Below are 15,588 nucleotides of genomic sequence, written 5' to 3'. Positions count from 1 at the left end.
GAAAAACAAGAAGACGCTCATGGGCGGTCTCATTAGTTGTGGTACACAGGAGTGACCGTATAGAATGGAGTGCATCGGGAGGACTGCCTGCCAGTGGGAGACCGGGAGATTTCTAGACCGTGGGGCCAGCAGAACGGCCTTCCAGACCTTCCCGTTCTCCCTCTTCACCTGCCTGTTTCCCCGGGGGTTGTAGCTGGTCGTCCTGCTTGAGGCAATGCCCTTGCTGAGCAGGAATTGACGCAGCTCGTCATTCATAAAGGAGGACCCCCTATCGCTGTGTACGTAGGTGGGGAAACCGAACAGTCTGAATATACTGTGGAGGGCTTTAATGACGGTGGCAGCAGTCATGTCGGGACAAGGGATGGCGAAGGGGGACCTGGAGAACTCATTGACCACTTTCAGAAAGTACCGTGTTGCGGTCGGTGGAGGGGAGGGGCCCTTTGAAGTCCATATTGAGGCGCTCAAAGGGGCGGGAGGCCTTCACCAGGTGTGCTTTATCTGGCCGGTAGAAGTGCGGCTTGCACTCTGCGCAGATTTGGCAGTTTCTGGTGACGGTCCTGACCTCTATGGAGTAGGGCAGGTTGCGGGTTTTGATGAAGTGGAAGAACCGGTGACCCCCGGGTGGCAGAGGTCATCGTGTAGGGTCCTGAGTCGGTCCACTTGTGCGCTGGCACATGTACCGCGGGATAGGGCGTCAGGAGGCTCGTTGAGCTTCCCAGGACGATACAAGATCTTATAATTGTAGGTGGAGAGCTCGATCCTCCACCTCAGGATCTTATCGTTTTTTATCTTGCCCCGCTGCGTATTACTAAACATGAAGGCAACCGACCGTTGGTCGGTGAGGAGAGTGAATCTCCTGCCAGCCAGGTAATGCCTCCAATGCCGCACAGCTTCCACAATGGCTTGGGCCTCCTTTTCGACAGAGGAGTGTTGGATTTCAGAGGCATGGAGGATGCAGGAAAAGAAGGTCACCGGCCTGCCCTCCTGGTTGAGGGTGGCCGCTAGAACTACGTCCAATGCGTCACTCTCAACCTGGAAGGGAAGGGACTCATCGACAGCGTGCATCGTAGCCGTTGTGATGTCCGCCTTGATGCGGTTGAAGGCCTGGCGGGCCTCAGCCAACAGGGGAAAAACTGTGGATTGGATTAGTGGGCGGGTCTTGTCCGCATAATTGGGGACCCACTGGGCGTAATAAGAGAAAAATCCCAGGCATCGTTTCAGGGCCTTGGGGCAGTGGGGAAGAGGGAACTCCATAAGGGGGCGCATGTGGTCGGGGTCGGGCCCTATTACTCCATTCTGCACTACGTAGCCAAGGATGGCTCGGCGATTGGTGCTGAACACGCATTTCTCCTTGTTATAAGTGAGATTAAGGAGTTTGGCGGTATGGAGGAATTTGCGGAGGTTGGCGTCGTGGTCCTGCTGATCGTGGCCGCAGATGGTGATGTTATCTAGGTACGGGAAGGTGGCCCGCAATCCGTACCGGTCAACCATTCGGTCCATCGCCTGTTGGAAGACCGAGACCCCATTAGTGACACCGAAGGGGACCCTAAGGAAGTGAAAGAGCCGCCCATCTGCTTCGAAAGCAGTGTATTGGCAGCTGTCCAGGCGGATGGGGAGCTGGTGGTAGGCAGACACTGTGGAGAAGACCCGGTACTGTGCGATCTGATTGACCATATCAGATATGCGTGGGAGGGGGTACACGTCGAGCTGCCTGTACCGGTTGATGGTCTGACTGTAGTCAATGACCATCCTGTGCTTCTCCCCGGTCTTTACAACTACCACTTGGGCTCTCCAGGGGCTGTTGCTAGCCTTGATGATGCCTTCCTTCAGCAGCCGTTGGACTTCCGACCTAATGAAGGTCCTGTCCTGGATACTGTACCGTCTGCTCCTGGTAGCGACGGGTTTGCAATCCGGGGTGAGGTTCGCAAACAGGGAAGGCGGGTCGACCTTAAGGGTCGTGAGGCCACAGACGGTGAGGGGGGTGGGGGGGGGTGGTTATAGGTCCGCCGAATTTAAAAGTCAGGCGGGGGGGGGGGGGGGGGGGGGGGGGGGGGGGGGGGGGGGTGGTGGTGGTGGTGGTGGTTATAGGTCCGCCGAATTTAAAAGTCAGGCTCTGGAGGTGGCACTGGAAGTCCAGGCCCAGGAGTGCGGCAGCGCAGAGGTGGGGGAGGACGTAGAGCCGGAAGTTGTTAAACTCTACGCCCTGGATAGTGAGGTTCGCAATGCAGTACCCCCGGATTTCCACAGAATGGGATCCGGAGGCCAGGGAGACTTTCTTCACAGAAGCTGCCAACCCTCCTGAGCTTTTCCAGCATTTCCTGCTTTTGGACCAGAATAATTGTCTGCATCAGACGGGTCAGGGCTGACCTGGTGATACAGGGTTCTAGGTAGCCTCAGCAGCCCCGTGCTGGGGAACAGGAGAGCGATCCGTTCATAAGACTGAAGTTTGCCTGATTATACGCTGGTCAAAAAACCTTTTACTCTGATAAAAAGGACACTCTACAAGTTGTTGGGTATTGAACATAACACACTGGGGTATTTTCAAGTGCAGCACTGTGTTTCATTCACTTTGAGAATGGGTTTGGTTAGATGCCTCCTGCTGAATACTCATTCTCAGTGTAAACTGCTGCTGTTTAGCAACAGCAGGCTGACCACAAACCGTTAACAGTGTCATGAAATGTGTGGAATGTTTCACTCTGGTCCAATGTATAAAACATTCTGAACTGAGCTGCTGGGACTTGTACTCGTTCATGAAAATATAACTCCTTTTGGGATGATTTTCCAGACAATATTAGTTACTGTCCTTTACAGGAAAATAATGCAGCCTTTGGGGAAAAGCTAAAATGCTAGGGTGCCAGTAATCCAAAAGCCTGGAGAACACAACCAGAGAATATAGCTTCAAATCACGATAGGGCAGTGGGAGAATTTGGATTAAACTTTTTTAAAATCCACAAAGTAAACAGCAGGTGTCGGACGTGTGGCGGCGGCAGTCACATGTGTGGTGGCTCTCGTCAGAATTTGGCCCTTTTTGCCCTATTTCTGGGGGTGAGGTGGGGATAAGGTTCCCACATAAAAGGAATGCCCAAAAAGTACAAGACCAGGCAGCAGACAAGCAAAGAATCATCGTCAGATTCTGGAGCCTCACCTGCAGAGAAAATGATAGAGGCTCCAGCTGCGACTTTGGCCACTATGCTGACAGCCGAGATGCTTACAGGCATCTTGGCGGCAGAATTTAATAAGTTACTGTAGTCTGTCTCTGAGGACTTCGACAGAGCAATGGAAGGGGCCCAGGCCCTGATTCGTGCAGCCTTGGCAAAAATGGACCAGACAGTAAAGGCGCAAGGCATGGTGGTGGCCCTCTCGAGGCAGAGTGACCCGCCTCACTGGAAGCGGAGATGGCACAGGTGGCCAGGGATAATAAGGTGCTCAGGGCCAAGGTGGATGATCTGGAGAATCGCTCCAGAAAACAGAACCTCAGAATAGTGGGGCTGCTGGAAGCCCAAATACATGCCACAGATGTTTGGGAAGACTGTTGGGGAGGGTGGAGTAACATCCCCTCTGAGCTGGGTCGGGCCCACCGCAATTCAGGCAAAAGCCACATTCTGGTGAACCACCAACGGCGATCATTGTGCAGTTCCGTAGCTACCAGGGGAAGTAAGGAGTCCTGGGGTGGGCGAAGGACCATCGGGACCATAAATGGGAGGGCCATGCTATTAGGCTCTATCAGGATGTAGGAGCGAAACTACGAAGAGGCGTAAGGCGTTCAATAAGGCCAAGGTCGTGTTGTACGGAAACGGTGTACGATTTGGTGTGGTAAACCCTGCACCTCTCCGGGTGAATTGATCCGCCAGCAGGGGCTGGGGACGAGCTACTACTTTAAAAATATTTTTTTTTTTTTTAAATTTAGAGTACCCAATTCATTTTTTCCAATTAAGGGGCAATTTAGCGTGACCAATCCACCTACCCTGCACATCTTTGGGTTGTGGGGGTGAAACCCACGCAAACACGGGGAGAATGTGCAAATTCCACACGGACAATGACCCAGAGCCGGGATCAAACCTGGGACCTCGGCGCCGTGAGGCTGCAGGGCTAAACCAGTGCTCCACCGTGCTGCCCTGGGACGAACTAATTCTTAAGTGTATTTATTGTGAGATCTCTGTATGTGGAGAGGGCATGTGATTTTGGGGATTTGCTGGGGTTTTCTCTGGGCTAGTTTGGAGTTTGTATTTGTATTTTTTTGATGGGATGGGTATTAAAGTTGGACGTGGGTAAGGAGATGGTTGGTGTTATGGTTATTTCTTCTGTTTCTGTGGGGAGGGTAAGTTTTCTGAATACAACTTTTCCTTTGCTCTGTTCAAGTGGGGCTTTGGTGGCCATCTTGGTCAGGCACAGTATTTATTTATTTTCTAAAACTTTCGAGTACCCAATTCTTTTTTTCCAATTAAGGGCAATTTAGCAAGGCCAATCCACCTACCCTGCACATCTTTTTGGGTTGTGTGTGTGAGACCCATGCAGACACGGGAAGAATGTGTAAACTCCACACAATGTGGAGGCAGGATCGAACCCAGGTCCTTGGTGCGTGAGGCAGCAGTGTTAACCACTGCGTCACCATGCTGCCCAGGCACGGTATTTGTATGGACATTCCAGTAACTTTCTGATCAACGATGACCCCCACCCCCAGGATGTTCATACAGGGGGTTCAGCAATGGTAATGCCAAAGAGAGGTTAGATTGTCTCTTGTTGGAAACAGTCATTGCCTGACACTGGTCTGTTGCAAACATCTGCCCTATATGTCATTCCAGTTCCAGACCTATTGCCACTGAAGTTGCATAGCAAGTCACTCAGATGTTACCAGTCAACGGAAAGCAGCTCACCACTACTTTCCCAGGACAATTTGGGATAGGCAATAAATGCCAGGCTTGTCAGTGACGTCCACATCCTGAGAATGAATGAAGAATAAAGGAAAAGCTACTAAGGTGGAGCCAAGTCTTCACATCCAATAACTTTGTAATGCTGCTGTAGATGGTAGCCCCAAGTCAACAAATTAGCAGATTTACGGAGCTGAATGGACAACTCCTGTTCCGATGTTAATGCCAGGACCCATTTTAAAGAATTGGGTTTATCAAGAATCTGCCTGGAGTCAGTAGCAGACAGTATTGAAAGGGGCCTCAATTGGTATAGCGTCTCCCGGCAACCGTTTTAAAATGGCAGTATAGATAATAATCAAGTATGAATAGCTTATGGAGGAGAAACAGATTACAGAGGATTGGAAAGGTCCCTTAAATATACATATGTTAATGTATGGTCAAGGAAGTTGATGGGAGCAGACAGCCGAATACACAAAAGGCATAATCAAAGAACAACAAAGGTATAATTGCCCAGACCTGGAGAGGCCAGGAGAGGCAGTTACCATCTAAATAAAAATAAATAAATAAATAAATAATCGCTTATTGTCACAAGTAGGCTTCAATGAAGTTACTGTGAAAAGCTCCTAGTCGCCACATTCCGGCGCCTGTTCGGGGAGGCCGATACGGGAATTGAACCCGCGCTGCTAACCTTGTTCTGCATTACAAGCCAGCTGTTTAGCCCATTGTGCTAAACCAGTCCCAATAATCTAGCAATCTCAGAAAGTGAACAGGCCAGTTTCCAAACCTGAAGGCCAAGTTTACAGCAAACAAGCTTCTAAGTCTTAGAGACAAGGCAGTGCAGAAAACCTTTGTAACAGCAGTTTTAAAATGTCTTCACTGGATCAGGAAAAAGACGGTTCCCAGATTTCAGTTTCATCCTATCATGGGTTATTCAATTTGGATGTTGTTTGGGGAACACAGGAAGTCTTATAGAGTCCAAGTATCGGAGATATATTTAGTAACAAAGATTATGTTCTATAGAAACCGCATTTAATTATTTATATATCTTAATTGTGTGAGTGTAGAGTCATCTTGTTTGTGCATATTTATCTTTTCTTTATTAAATAGTCTTTAATAATTGCTACACAACAACCGGGCTATTTATTCTCACTGGGGTCTCATCACACCAAAACAAAACTATACACCCCCATGAGCCGGTGTTCCAAATTGGGATACCCTTGCAAATAATGTCAGCGTGCTTCGTGACTGTTTTCACTGAAGCCTCTAGGAGCAGCACCACCTTGATTGGACCAACGAGAAGCAAAATGAAAACCATGTACCTATTGAAATTCTGAAACAAGAACAGAAAATGATGGAAACAACATGAGAGCAACTCATGTTGATTAGGCACCTTTAAGGGCAGCTCAGTGCCACAGTGGTTAGCACTGCTGCCTCAAGGCGTCGGGGTCCCAGGTTCAATCCCGACACTGAGTCACTGTCCGTGTAGAGTTTGCACATTCTCTCTTGTGTTTGCGTGAGTTTCTGCCCCACAACCCAAAGATGTGCAGGGTAGGGGATTGGCTATGCTAAAGACTCCTTAATTGGAAAAAATGAATTGGGCACTCTAAATTTATTTATTTTTTAAACAAAAAAAAAGATTAGTCACCTTTGATGTAGCAAAATGTCCCAAAGTGATTCACAAGAGTAGACAGAAATTGACATCAAGTCATAGGAGATGGCTTTTAGACACAAAACCAAATGTTTAGTAGGTTTTAAGGAGCATCTTTAGGGAGGAAATTCCAGGGAGGCTGAAGGTATGGCCACCAATGAAAATCGAGGATGTATAGAAGGGCGATAGAGTGGCACAGTGGGGTTGGAACGGTGGCACAGTACTTAGCACTGCTGCATCACAGCGCCAGGGACCTGGGTTCGATTTGAGCCTTGGGTGACTGTCTGTGTGGAGTTTGTACATTCTCCCTGTAGAATCATATAATTTACAGTGCAGGAGGCCATTCAGCCCATCGAGTCTGCACCGGCCTTGGAAAGAGCACCTTACTTAAGCCCACACCTCCACCCTATCCCCATAACTCCACCTAACCTTTTTTGGACACTATGGGAAATTTAGCTTAGTCAAGCCACCCAACCTGCACATCTTTGGACTGTGGGAGGAAACCGGAGCACCCGGAGGAAACCCACACACACACGGGGAGGATGTGCAGACTCCGCATAGACAGTGACCCAAGCCAGAAATCGAACCTGGGACCCTGGAGCTGTGAAGCAACTGTGCTAACCACTGTGCTGCCCTCCAAAACACAATATCTGCATGGGTTTCCTCCGCGTGCTCCGGTTTCCTCCCACAGTCCAGTGATGTGCAGGTTAGGTGGATTGGCCATTCTAAATTTCCCCTTAGTGTTCAGGGATGTACAGGTCGGGTGGGGTTGTGGGGAGTGAGCCTAGGTGGGGTGCTCTTTCAGAGGATCGATTCAGACACGATGGGCCAAATGGCCTTCTTTTGCACTGAAGGAATTCTATGGTTCCAAGGCAGAAACTCAAGGCGTGCAGATATACTGGCAGGGTTGTGGGACTGGAAGAGATAACAGAGATAGAGAGGGTGAGGCCATGAAGGAATTTGAACATTAGGATGAGAATTGTACATCTAGGTCTCACTTGGAATGCCGTTTCCTCCGTTACATTTGACTGGTATCCAATGTCAGTCAGTGAACACAAAGTTAATAGGGGAACCGGGGTAACTTGCTGCGAGTTAGGATATGAGCAGGACAGTTTTCAATGAGCTCTAGTTCATGGATGGTGGGAAATGGATAGTGGGTTGACATCAAAATTGGAAACAGATGTTTTGGTTAGAAGCAACAACCAACATTTATAATAATCTAAATAAACATCCCAGAAACCTAGAATCAAGGCTTCTCTCTTTACATGAACTGAACCAGAGGTTAACGAGACAACAAGTAATGATGAACAGCAGTTGGGAAGAACAAACCCCCAGGCGATTCTCTCAGCCTGATGGGGCTCCAGAAAATATTCCACCTTCCAAAAAGAAAGAGAAAATCTGAATGTTCTTTTTAAATGAGCAAAATATTGGCAGACATCAGTCCAATACTAAATTCTTTACAAGACTTTTATTTTGATGTGCATTTTAGTAACAGATGGAATACAAGGACCCGGGGAAATTGGTTGGCAGAGCAGGGTAGGGCATATAGAAATAAAACCACACCATTATTAGTGCATCGTCAAGTTTTTCTCTCTGCCATCTAATCACAGATAAAGGTGAGAGAAACCATAGTGCATTCAGTTCATTTTGAAGTCAGGTTCAGTGTAATAACAGCAAGAGATGGTGGCGCCCTCGAATAAGCCAGTTGTTCGGGTTCCTCAGTGTGACTGATTACTGTTACTCATCTGAGACGAGGACGATCTGTTTCCCAATATTTCCTCCTTTCATCATGGACTCAAAAGCAGCTGAAAGAGACGAATTGTGAGATTTACAGATGTAAGAAAGGAGGACAATCCCCAAAGATTACTTTCACTAACTAATCACTAACAAGACTAACAATATTTTCGATTCAGTACAGCTTTCATCTCATGTTGGTGCAGCATTTGCAATACAGCCATTGCTTAAGTCACCAGATTTCCATGTAATTTGAAATGGTACCAGGGGCGAGGGATTTCATAGAATCGCTACTGTGCAGGAGGAGGCCATTTGGCCCATCAAGACTGCACCGATCCTCTGAAAGAGCACCCTACCTAGGCCCACTCTCCCGCCCTGTCCGTGTAACCCAATAACCCCACATCGCCTTTGGACACTAAGGGGCAGTTTATCATGGCCAATCTATCCCACCTGCACATCTTTGGACTGTGGGAGGAAACCGGAGCACCCGGAGGAAACTCACGCAGACACGGAGAGAATGTGCAAACTCCACTCGCACACTCACCCAAGGCCAGAATTGAACCCTGGCGATGTGAGGCAGTAGTGCTAATCACTGTGCCACCCTCCATTTCAATGGAGGGACAGGAAACACTGGGGTTGTTCTAGCGAAGAACATAGAACATAGAACATTACAGCGCAGTACAGGCCCTTCGGCCCTCGATGTTGCGCCAACCTGTGAAACCACTCGAAAGTCCATCTACACTATTCCCTTATCAACCATATGTCTATCCAATGACCATTTGAATGCCCTTAGTATTAGCGAGTCCACAACTGTTGCAGGCAGGGCATTCCACGCCCTTACTACTCTCTGAGTAAAGAACCTACCTCTGACATCTGTCCTATATTTATCTCCCCTCAATTTAAAGCTATGTCCCCTCGTGCTAGACATCACCATCCGAGGAAAAAGGCTCTCACTGTCCACCCTATCCAATCCTCTGATCATCTTGTATGCCTCAATTAAGTCACCTCTTAAGCTTCTTCTCTCTAACGAAAACAGCCTCAAGTCCCTCAGCCTTTCCTCATAAGATCTTCCCTCCATACCGGGCAACATCCTGGTAAATCTCCTCTGCACCCGCTCCAATGCTTCCACATCCTTCCTATAATGCGGCGACCAGAATTGCACGCAATACTCCAAACGCGGCCGCACCAGAGTTTTGTACAGCTGCAACATGACCTCATGGCTCCGAAACTCAATCCCTCTACCAATAAAAGCCAAGAAGGAAGACGAAATTTAATAAAAGTGTTCAAAATGATGAGAGGTTTGATAGAGTGAATCAAGAGAAAGTGCTTCCACGAGCAGGAGGGTCAGTAACCAGCGGGCATCCATTGTCATTAGCAAAAGAGCCAGAGTGAAGATGAGAATTATTTTTACACTGTGTTGTTACCAGAATGCTCTTTGTTGGAACTACTTTGAAAAGGGAATTGAATATATAGTTGGAAGGGAAAGTAAAACTGCAGAATTGAGGGAAAAGGCAGACGAATAAGAGTAATTGGATAGCTCTTTCCTTTTTTAAAAATAAATTTAGAGTACCCAATTATTTCTTTTCCAATTAAGGGGCAATTTAGTGTGGCCAATCCACCTACCCTGCACATCTTTGGGTTCTGGGGGTAAAACCCACGCAGACACAGGGAGAATGTACAAACTCCATACGGACAGTGACCCAGGTCTGGGAATCGAACCCAGGTCCTAAGTGCCGTAGCCCCCGTGCTAACCACTCTGCCACGTGCCGCCCTTGGATAGCTCTTTCAAAGAGTTGGAATAGGCACGATAGGCCAAATGGCCTCTGGCTGCCTCTCAGATATCCCTTCTCACCTTTTCCTTCAGCCAACTATTGAATCAAACAAAGACTAAACAAAGAACAAAGAAATGTACAGCACAGGAACAGGCCCTTCGGCCCTCCAAGCCTGCGCCGACCATGCTGCCCGTCTAAACTAAAATCTTCTACACTTCTGGGACCGTATCCCTCTACTCCCATCCTATTCATATATTTGTCAAGGTGCCCCTTAAACGTCACTATCGTCCCTGCTTCCACCACCTCCTCCGGTAGCGAGTTCCAGGCACCCACTACCCTCTGTGTAAAAAACTTGCCTCGGACATCTCCTCTAAACCTTGCCCCTCGCACCTTAAACCTATGCCCCCCGAGTAATTGACCCCTCTACCCTGGGAAAAAGTCTCTGACTATCCACTCTGTCTATGCCCCTCATAATTTTGGAGACCTCTATCAGGTCGCCTCTCAACCTTCTTCGTTCCAGTGAGAACAAACAAAGTTTATTCACCCTCTCCTCATAGCTAATGCCCTCCATACTAGGCAACATTCTGGTAAATCTATTCTGCACCCTCTCTAAAGCCTCCACATCTTTCTGGTAGTGTGGCGACCAGAAATGAACACAATACTCCAAGTGTGGCCTAACTAAGGTTCTATACAGCTGCAACATGACTTGCCATTTCTTATACTCAATGCCCCGGCCAATGAAGGCAAGCATGCCGCATGCCTTCTTGACTCTCTTCTCCACCTGTGTTGCCCCATTCAGTGACCTGTGGACCTGCACACCAAGAAATACTCTTGAGGGTTCTACCATTCACTGTATATTCCCTACCTGTATTAGACATTCCAAAATGCATCACCTCACATTTGTCCGAATTAAACTCCATCGCCCCAGTCTCCAAACAATCTAAATTCTGCTGTATCCTCTGACAGTCCTCATCGCTATCCGCAAATCCACCAACCTTTGTGTCGTCCGCAAACTTACTAATCAGACCAGTTACATTTTCCTCCAATACATTTGTATATACTACGAACAGCAAAGGTCTCAGCACTGATCCCTGCAGAACACCACTAGTCACAGCCCTCCAATCAGAAAAGCACCCTTCCATTGCTACTCTCTGCCTTCTATGACCTAGCCAGTTCTGTATCCATCTTGCCAACTCACCTCTGCTCCTGTGTGACTTCACCTTTTGTACCAGTCTGCCATGAGGGACCTTGTCATATAGACTGAAGTCCATATAGACAACATCCACTGCCCTACCTGCAACAATCATCTTTGTGACCTCCTCGTAAAACTCTTATCAAGTTAGTGAGACACGACCGCCCCTTTACAAAACCGTGCTGCCTCTCGCGAATACGACCCCTTGCTTCCAAATGGGAATGGATCCTGTCTCAAAGAATTCTCTCCAGTAATTTCCCTACCACTGACGTAAGGCTCACCGGCCTGTAGTTCCCTGGATTATCATTGCTACCCTTCTTAAAGGAAGGAACAACATTGGCTATTCACCAGTCCTCCGGGACATCACCTGAAGATAGTGAGGACCCAAAGATTTCTGTCAAGGCCTCAGCAATTTCCTCTTCAGCCTCCTTCAGTATTCTGGGGTAGATCCCATCAGGCCCTGGGAACTTATCTACCTCAATATTTTTCAAGACGCCCAACACCTCGTCTTTTTGGATCTCAATGTGACCCAGGCTATCTACACACCCTTCGCCACTCAACATCCACTAATTCCTTCTCTTTGGTGAATACTGATGCAAAGTATTCATTTAGTACCTTGCCCATTTCCTCTGGCTCCACACATAGATTCCCTCCCCTGTCCTTCAGTGGGCCAACCCTTTCCCTGGCTACCCTCTTTCTTTTTATGTACGTGCAAAAAGCCTTGGGATTTTCCTTAACCCTATTTGCCAATGACTTTTTGTGACCCCTTCTAGCTCTCCTGACTCCTTGCTTAAGTTCTTTCCTACTTTCCTTACATTCCACACATGTTTTGTCTGTTCCCATCCTTCTAGCCCTGACAAATGCCTCCTTTTTCTTTTTGACGAGGCCTACAATATCCCTCGTCATCCAAGGATTGCGAAATTTGCCATATTTATCCTTCTCCCTCACAGGAACATGCCGGTCCTGAATTCCTTTCAATTGACATTTGAAAGCCTCCCACATGTCAGATGTTGATTTACCCTCAAACATTCACCTCTAATCTATGTTCTTCAGTATCCGCCTAATATTGTTATATTAGCCTTCCCCCAATTTAGCACATTCACCCGAGGACCACTCTTATCCTTGTCCACCAGCACTTTAAAACTTACTGAATTGTGGTCACTGTTCCCGAAATGCTCCCATACTGAAACTTCTACCATCTGGCCGGGCAAATTCCCCAATACCAGGTCCAGTACAGCCCCTTCCCTGGTTGGACAATCAACATACTGTTTTAAGAAGCCCTCCTGGATGCTCCTTTCAAACTCTGCCCCATCCAAGCCCCCAGCACTAAGTGAGTCCCAGTCAATATTGGGGAAGTTGAAGTCTCCCATCACAACAACCCTGTTGCTTTTACTCCTTTCCGAAATCTGTCTACCTATCTGCCCCTCTATCTCCCGCTGCCTGTTGGGAGGTCTGGAGTAAACCCCCAACATTGTGACTGCACCCTTCTTATTCCTGATCTCTACCCATATATCCTCGCTGCCCTCTGAGGTGTCCTCCCGTAGTACAGCTGTGATATTCTCCCTAACCAGTAGCGCAACTCCTCCGCCCCTTTTACCTCTCCTCCTATCCCGCCTTAAACATCTAAATCCTGGAATGTTTAGCTGCCAATCCTGTCCTTCCCTCAACCAGGTCTCTGTAATGGCAACAACATCATAGTTCCAAGGACTAATTCAAGCTCTAACTTCATCTGCCTTACCTGTTATACTTCTTGCAATAGGACATATGCACTTCAGGCCACCAGTCCCGCTGTTTTCAGCAACATCTCCCTGTCTGCTCTTCCTCAGAGCCATAGTGGCCCTATTTCCTAGTTCACCTTCAATTTTTTCACCTTCTGACCTATTGCTCCGGTGCCCACCCCCCTGCCATACTAGTTTAAACCCTCCCGTGTGACACTAGCAAACCTCGCGGCCAGGATATTTATGCCTCTCCAGTTTAGATGCAGCCCGTCCTTCTTATACAGGTCACACCTGCCCCGGAAGAGCTCCCAGTGGCCCAGATAACTGAAACCCACCCTCCTACACCAGCTGTTTAGCCACGTGTTTAGCTGCTCTATCTTCCTATTTCTAGCCTCACTGGCACGTGGCACAGGGAGTAATCCCAAGATTACAACCCTTGAGGTCCTACAAACAAAGAACAAAGAAATGTACAGCACAGGAACAGGCCCTTCGGCCCTTCAAGCCCGTGCCAACCATGCTGCCCGACTAAACTACAATCTTCTACACTTCCTGGGTCCGTATCCCTCTATTCCCATCCTATTCATGTATTTGTCAAGATGCCCCTTAAATGTCACTATCGTCCCTGCTTCCACCACCTCCTCCGGTAGCGAGTTCCAGGCACCCACTACCCTCTGCGTAAAAAACTTGCCTCATACATCTACTCTAAACCTTGCCCCTCTCACCTTAAACCTATGCACCCTAGTAATTGACCCCTCTACCCTGGGGAAAAGCCTCTGACTATCCACTCTGTCTATGCCCCTCATAATTTTGTAGACCTCTATCAGGTCTCCCCTCAACCTCCTTCGTTCCAGTGAGAACAAACCGAGTTTATTCAACCGCTCCTCATAGCTAATGCCCTCCATACCAGGCAACATTCTGGTAAATCTCTTCTGCACCCTCTCTAAAGCCTCCACATCCTTCTGGTAGTGTGGCGACCAGAATTGAACACTATACTCCAAGTGTGGCCTAATTAAGGTTCTATACAGCTGCAACATGACTTGCCAATTCTTATACTCAATGCCCCGGCCAATGAAGGCAAGCATGCCGTATGCCTTCTTGACTACCTTCTCCACCTGTGTTGCCTCTTTCAATGACCTGTGGACCTGTACTCCTAGATCTCTTTGACTTTCAATACTCTTGAGGGTTCTACCATTCACTGTATATTCCCTACCTGCATTAGACCTTCCAAAATGCATTACCTCACATTTGTCCAGATTAAACTCCATCTGCCATCTCTCCGCCCAAGTCTCCAAACAATCTAAATCCTGCTGTATCCTCTGACAGTCCTCATCGCTATCCGCAATTCCACCAACCTTTGTGTCGTCTGCAAACTTACTAATCAGACCAGTTACATTTTCCTCCAAATCATTTATATATACTACAAAGAGCAAAGGTCCCAGCACTGATCCCTGTGGAACACCACTGGTCACAGCCCTCCAAATAGAAAAGCATCCTTCCATTGCTACTGCCTTCTATGACCTAGCCAGTTCTGTATCCACCTTGCCAGCTCACCCCTGATCCCGTGTGACTTCACCTTTTGTACTAGTCTACCATGAGGGACCTTGTCAAAGGCCTTACTGAAGTCCATATAGACAACATCCACTGCCCTACCTGCATCAATCATCTTAGTGACCTCCTCGAAAAACTCTATCAAGTTAGTGAGTCCTGTCTTTTAACTTTCTGCTTAGCTCCCTGAACTCCCGCTGCAGGACCTCATCCCCCTTCCTGCCTATGTTGTTAGTACCAATATGTACCACAACGTCTGCCTGTTTGCCCTCCCCCTTCAGGATGCCCACTATCCGTTCTGAAACATCCTGGACCCTGGCACCAGGGAGGCAACATACCATCCTGGAGTCTCTTTCATGTCCACAGAAGCGCCTATCTGTGCCCCTGACAATAGAGTCCCCTATGACTATTGCTCTTCTGCGCTTTGACCCCCCCTGCTGAACATCCGAGCCAGCCGTGGTGCCACTGCTCTGGCTGCTGCTGTTTTCCCCTGATAGGCTATTCCCCCCGACAGTATCCAAAGGGTTATACCTGTTCGAGAGGGGGACAACCACAGGGGATTCCTGCACTGACTGCCTGCCCCTTCTGCTGGTCACCCATTTCCCTGCCTGTACCTTGGGTGTGACCACATTTATATAACTGCTATCTATGACGCTTTCCGTCACCTGCATGCTCCTAAGTGCATCCAATTGCTGCTCCAACCGAACCATGCGGTTTGTGAGGAGCTCCAGTTGGGTGCACTTTCTGCAGATGTAGCCATCCGGGACGCTGGAAGCCTCCCGGACCTGCCACATCTCACAGTCAGAGCACTGCACCCCTCTAATTGACATTGCGTTAATTAATTAGTAAATTAAATTTAAAACATTTTTTTTTAAAGTTACTTTTATCTATATGTTTCCTCGCACTAGATTTCTACTATAAATGTAAATGCTAAATACAGATCTACCGATCTCTGGCTTAGATATCCCTCTAAATTATGATTAAGTAATTAATTAATTATGTTTAATTAGTTTAACAATGTTTAATTTCTAAATTTAGTGCAGATTCCCTCTCTGCCAATCAGGTCACAGCTTTCCTGTGACGTTACTTTTCAGTCCCCCCCCACCCCCCC

General features: G+C 47.9%; 1 protein-coding gene across 11 annotated transcripts in view; it reads right to left on the bottom strand.

The window, feature by feature from the left end:
- Nucleotides 1-7,969: 7,969 nt before the first annotated feature.
- The window catches only part of ptgr2 (prostaglandin reductase 2), a 228,136-nt gene continuing 220,517 nt past the window's right edge, over nucleotides 7,970-15,588 (bottom strand). For all 11 annotated transcript variants that reach the window (XR_011937520.1, XM_072487491.1, XM_072487512.1 and 8 more), the window contains one exon: nucleotides 7,970-8,321. Coding sequence is in view for 9 of the 11 variants with exons in the window: in XM_072487452.1 (XP_072343553.1) it covers nucleotides 8,254-8,321 (68 nt within the window). In the remaining 2 variants the exon portion in view is untranslated. The remainder of the gene's footprint in view (nucleotides 8,322-15,588) is intronic.

Source organism: Scyliorhinus torazame, chromosome 2, assembly GCF_047496885.1.
Source record: "Scyliorhinus torazame isolate Kashiwa2021f chromosome 2, sScyTor2.1, whole genome shotgun sequence".
NCBI lineage: Eukaryota > Metazoa > Chordata > Chondrichthyes > Carcharhiniformes > Scyliorhinidae > Scyliorhinus > Scyliorhinus torazame.
This window is presented reverse-complemented; position numbering and strand designations above follow the sequence as displayed.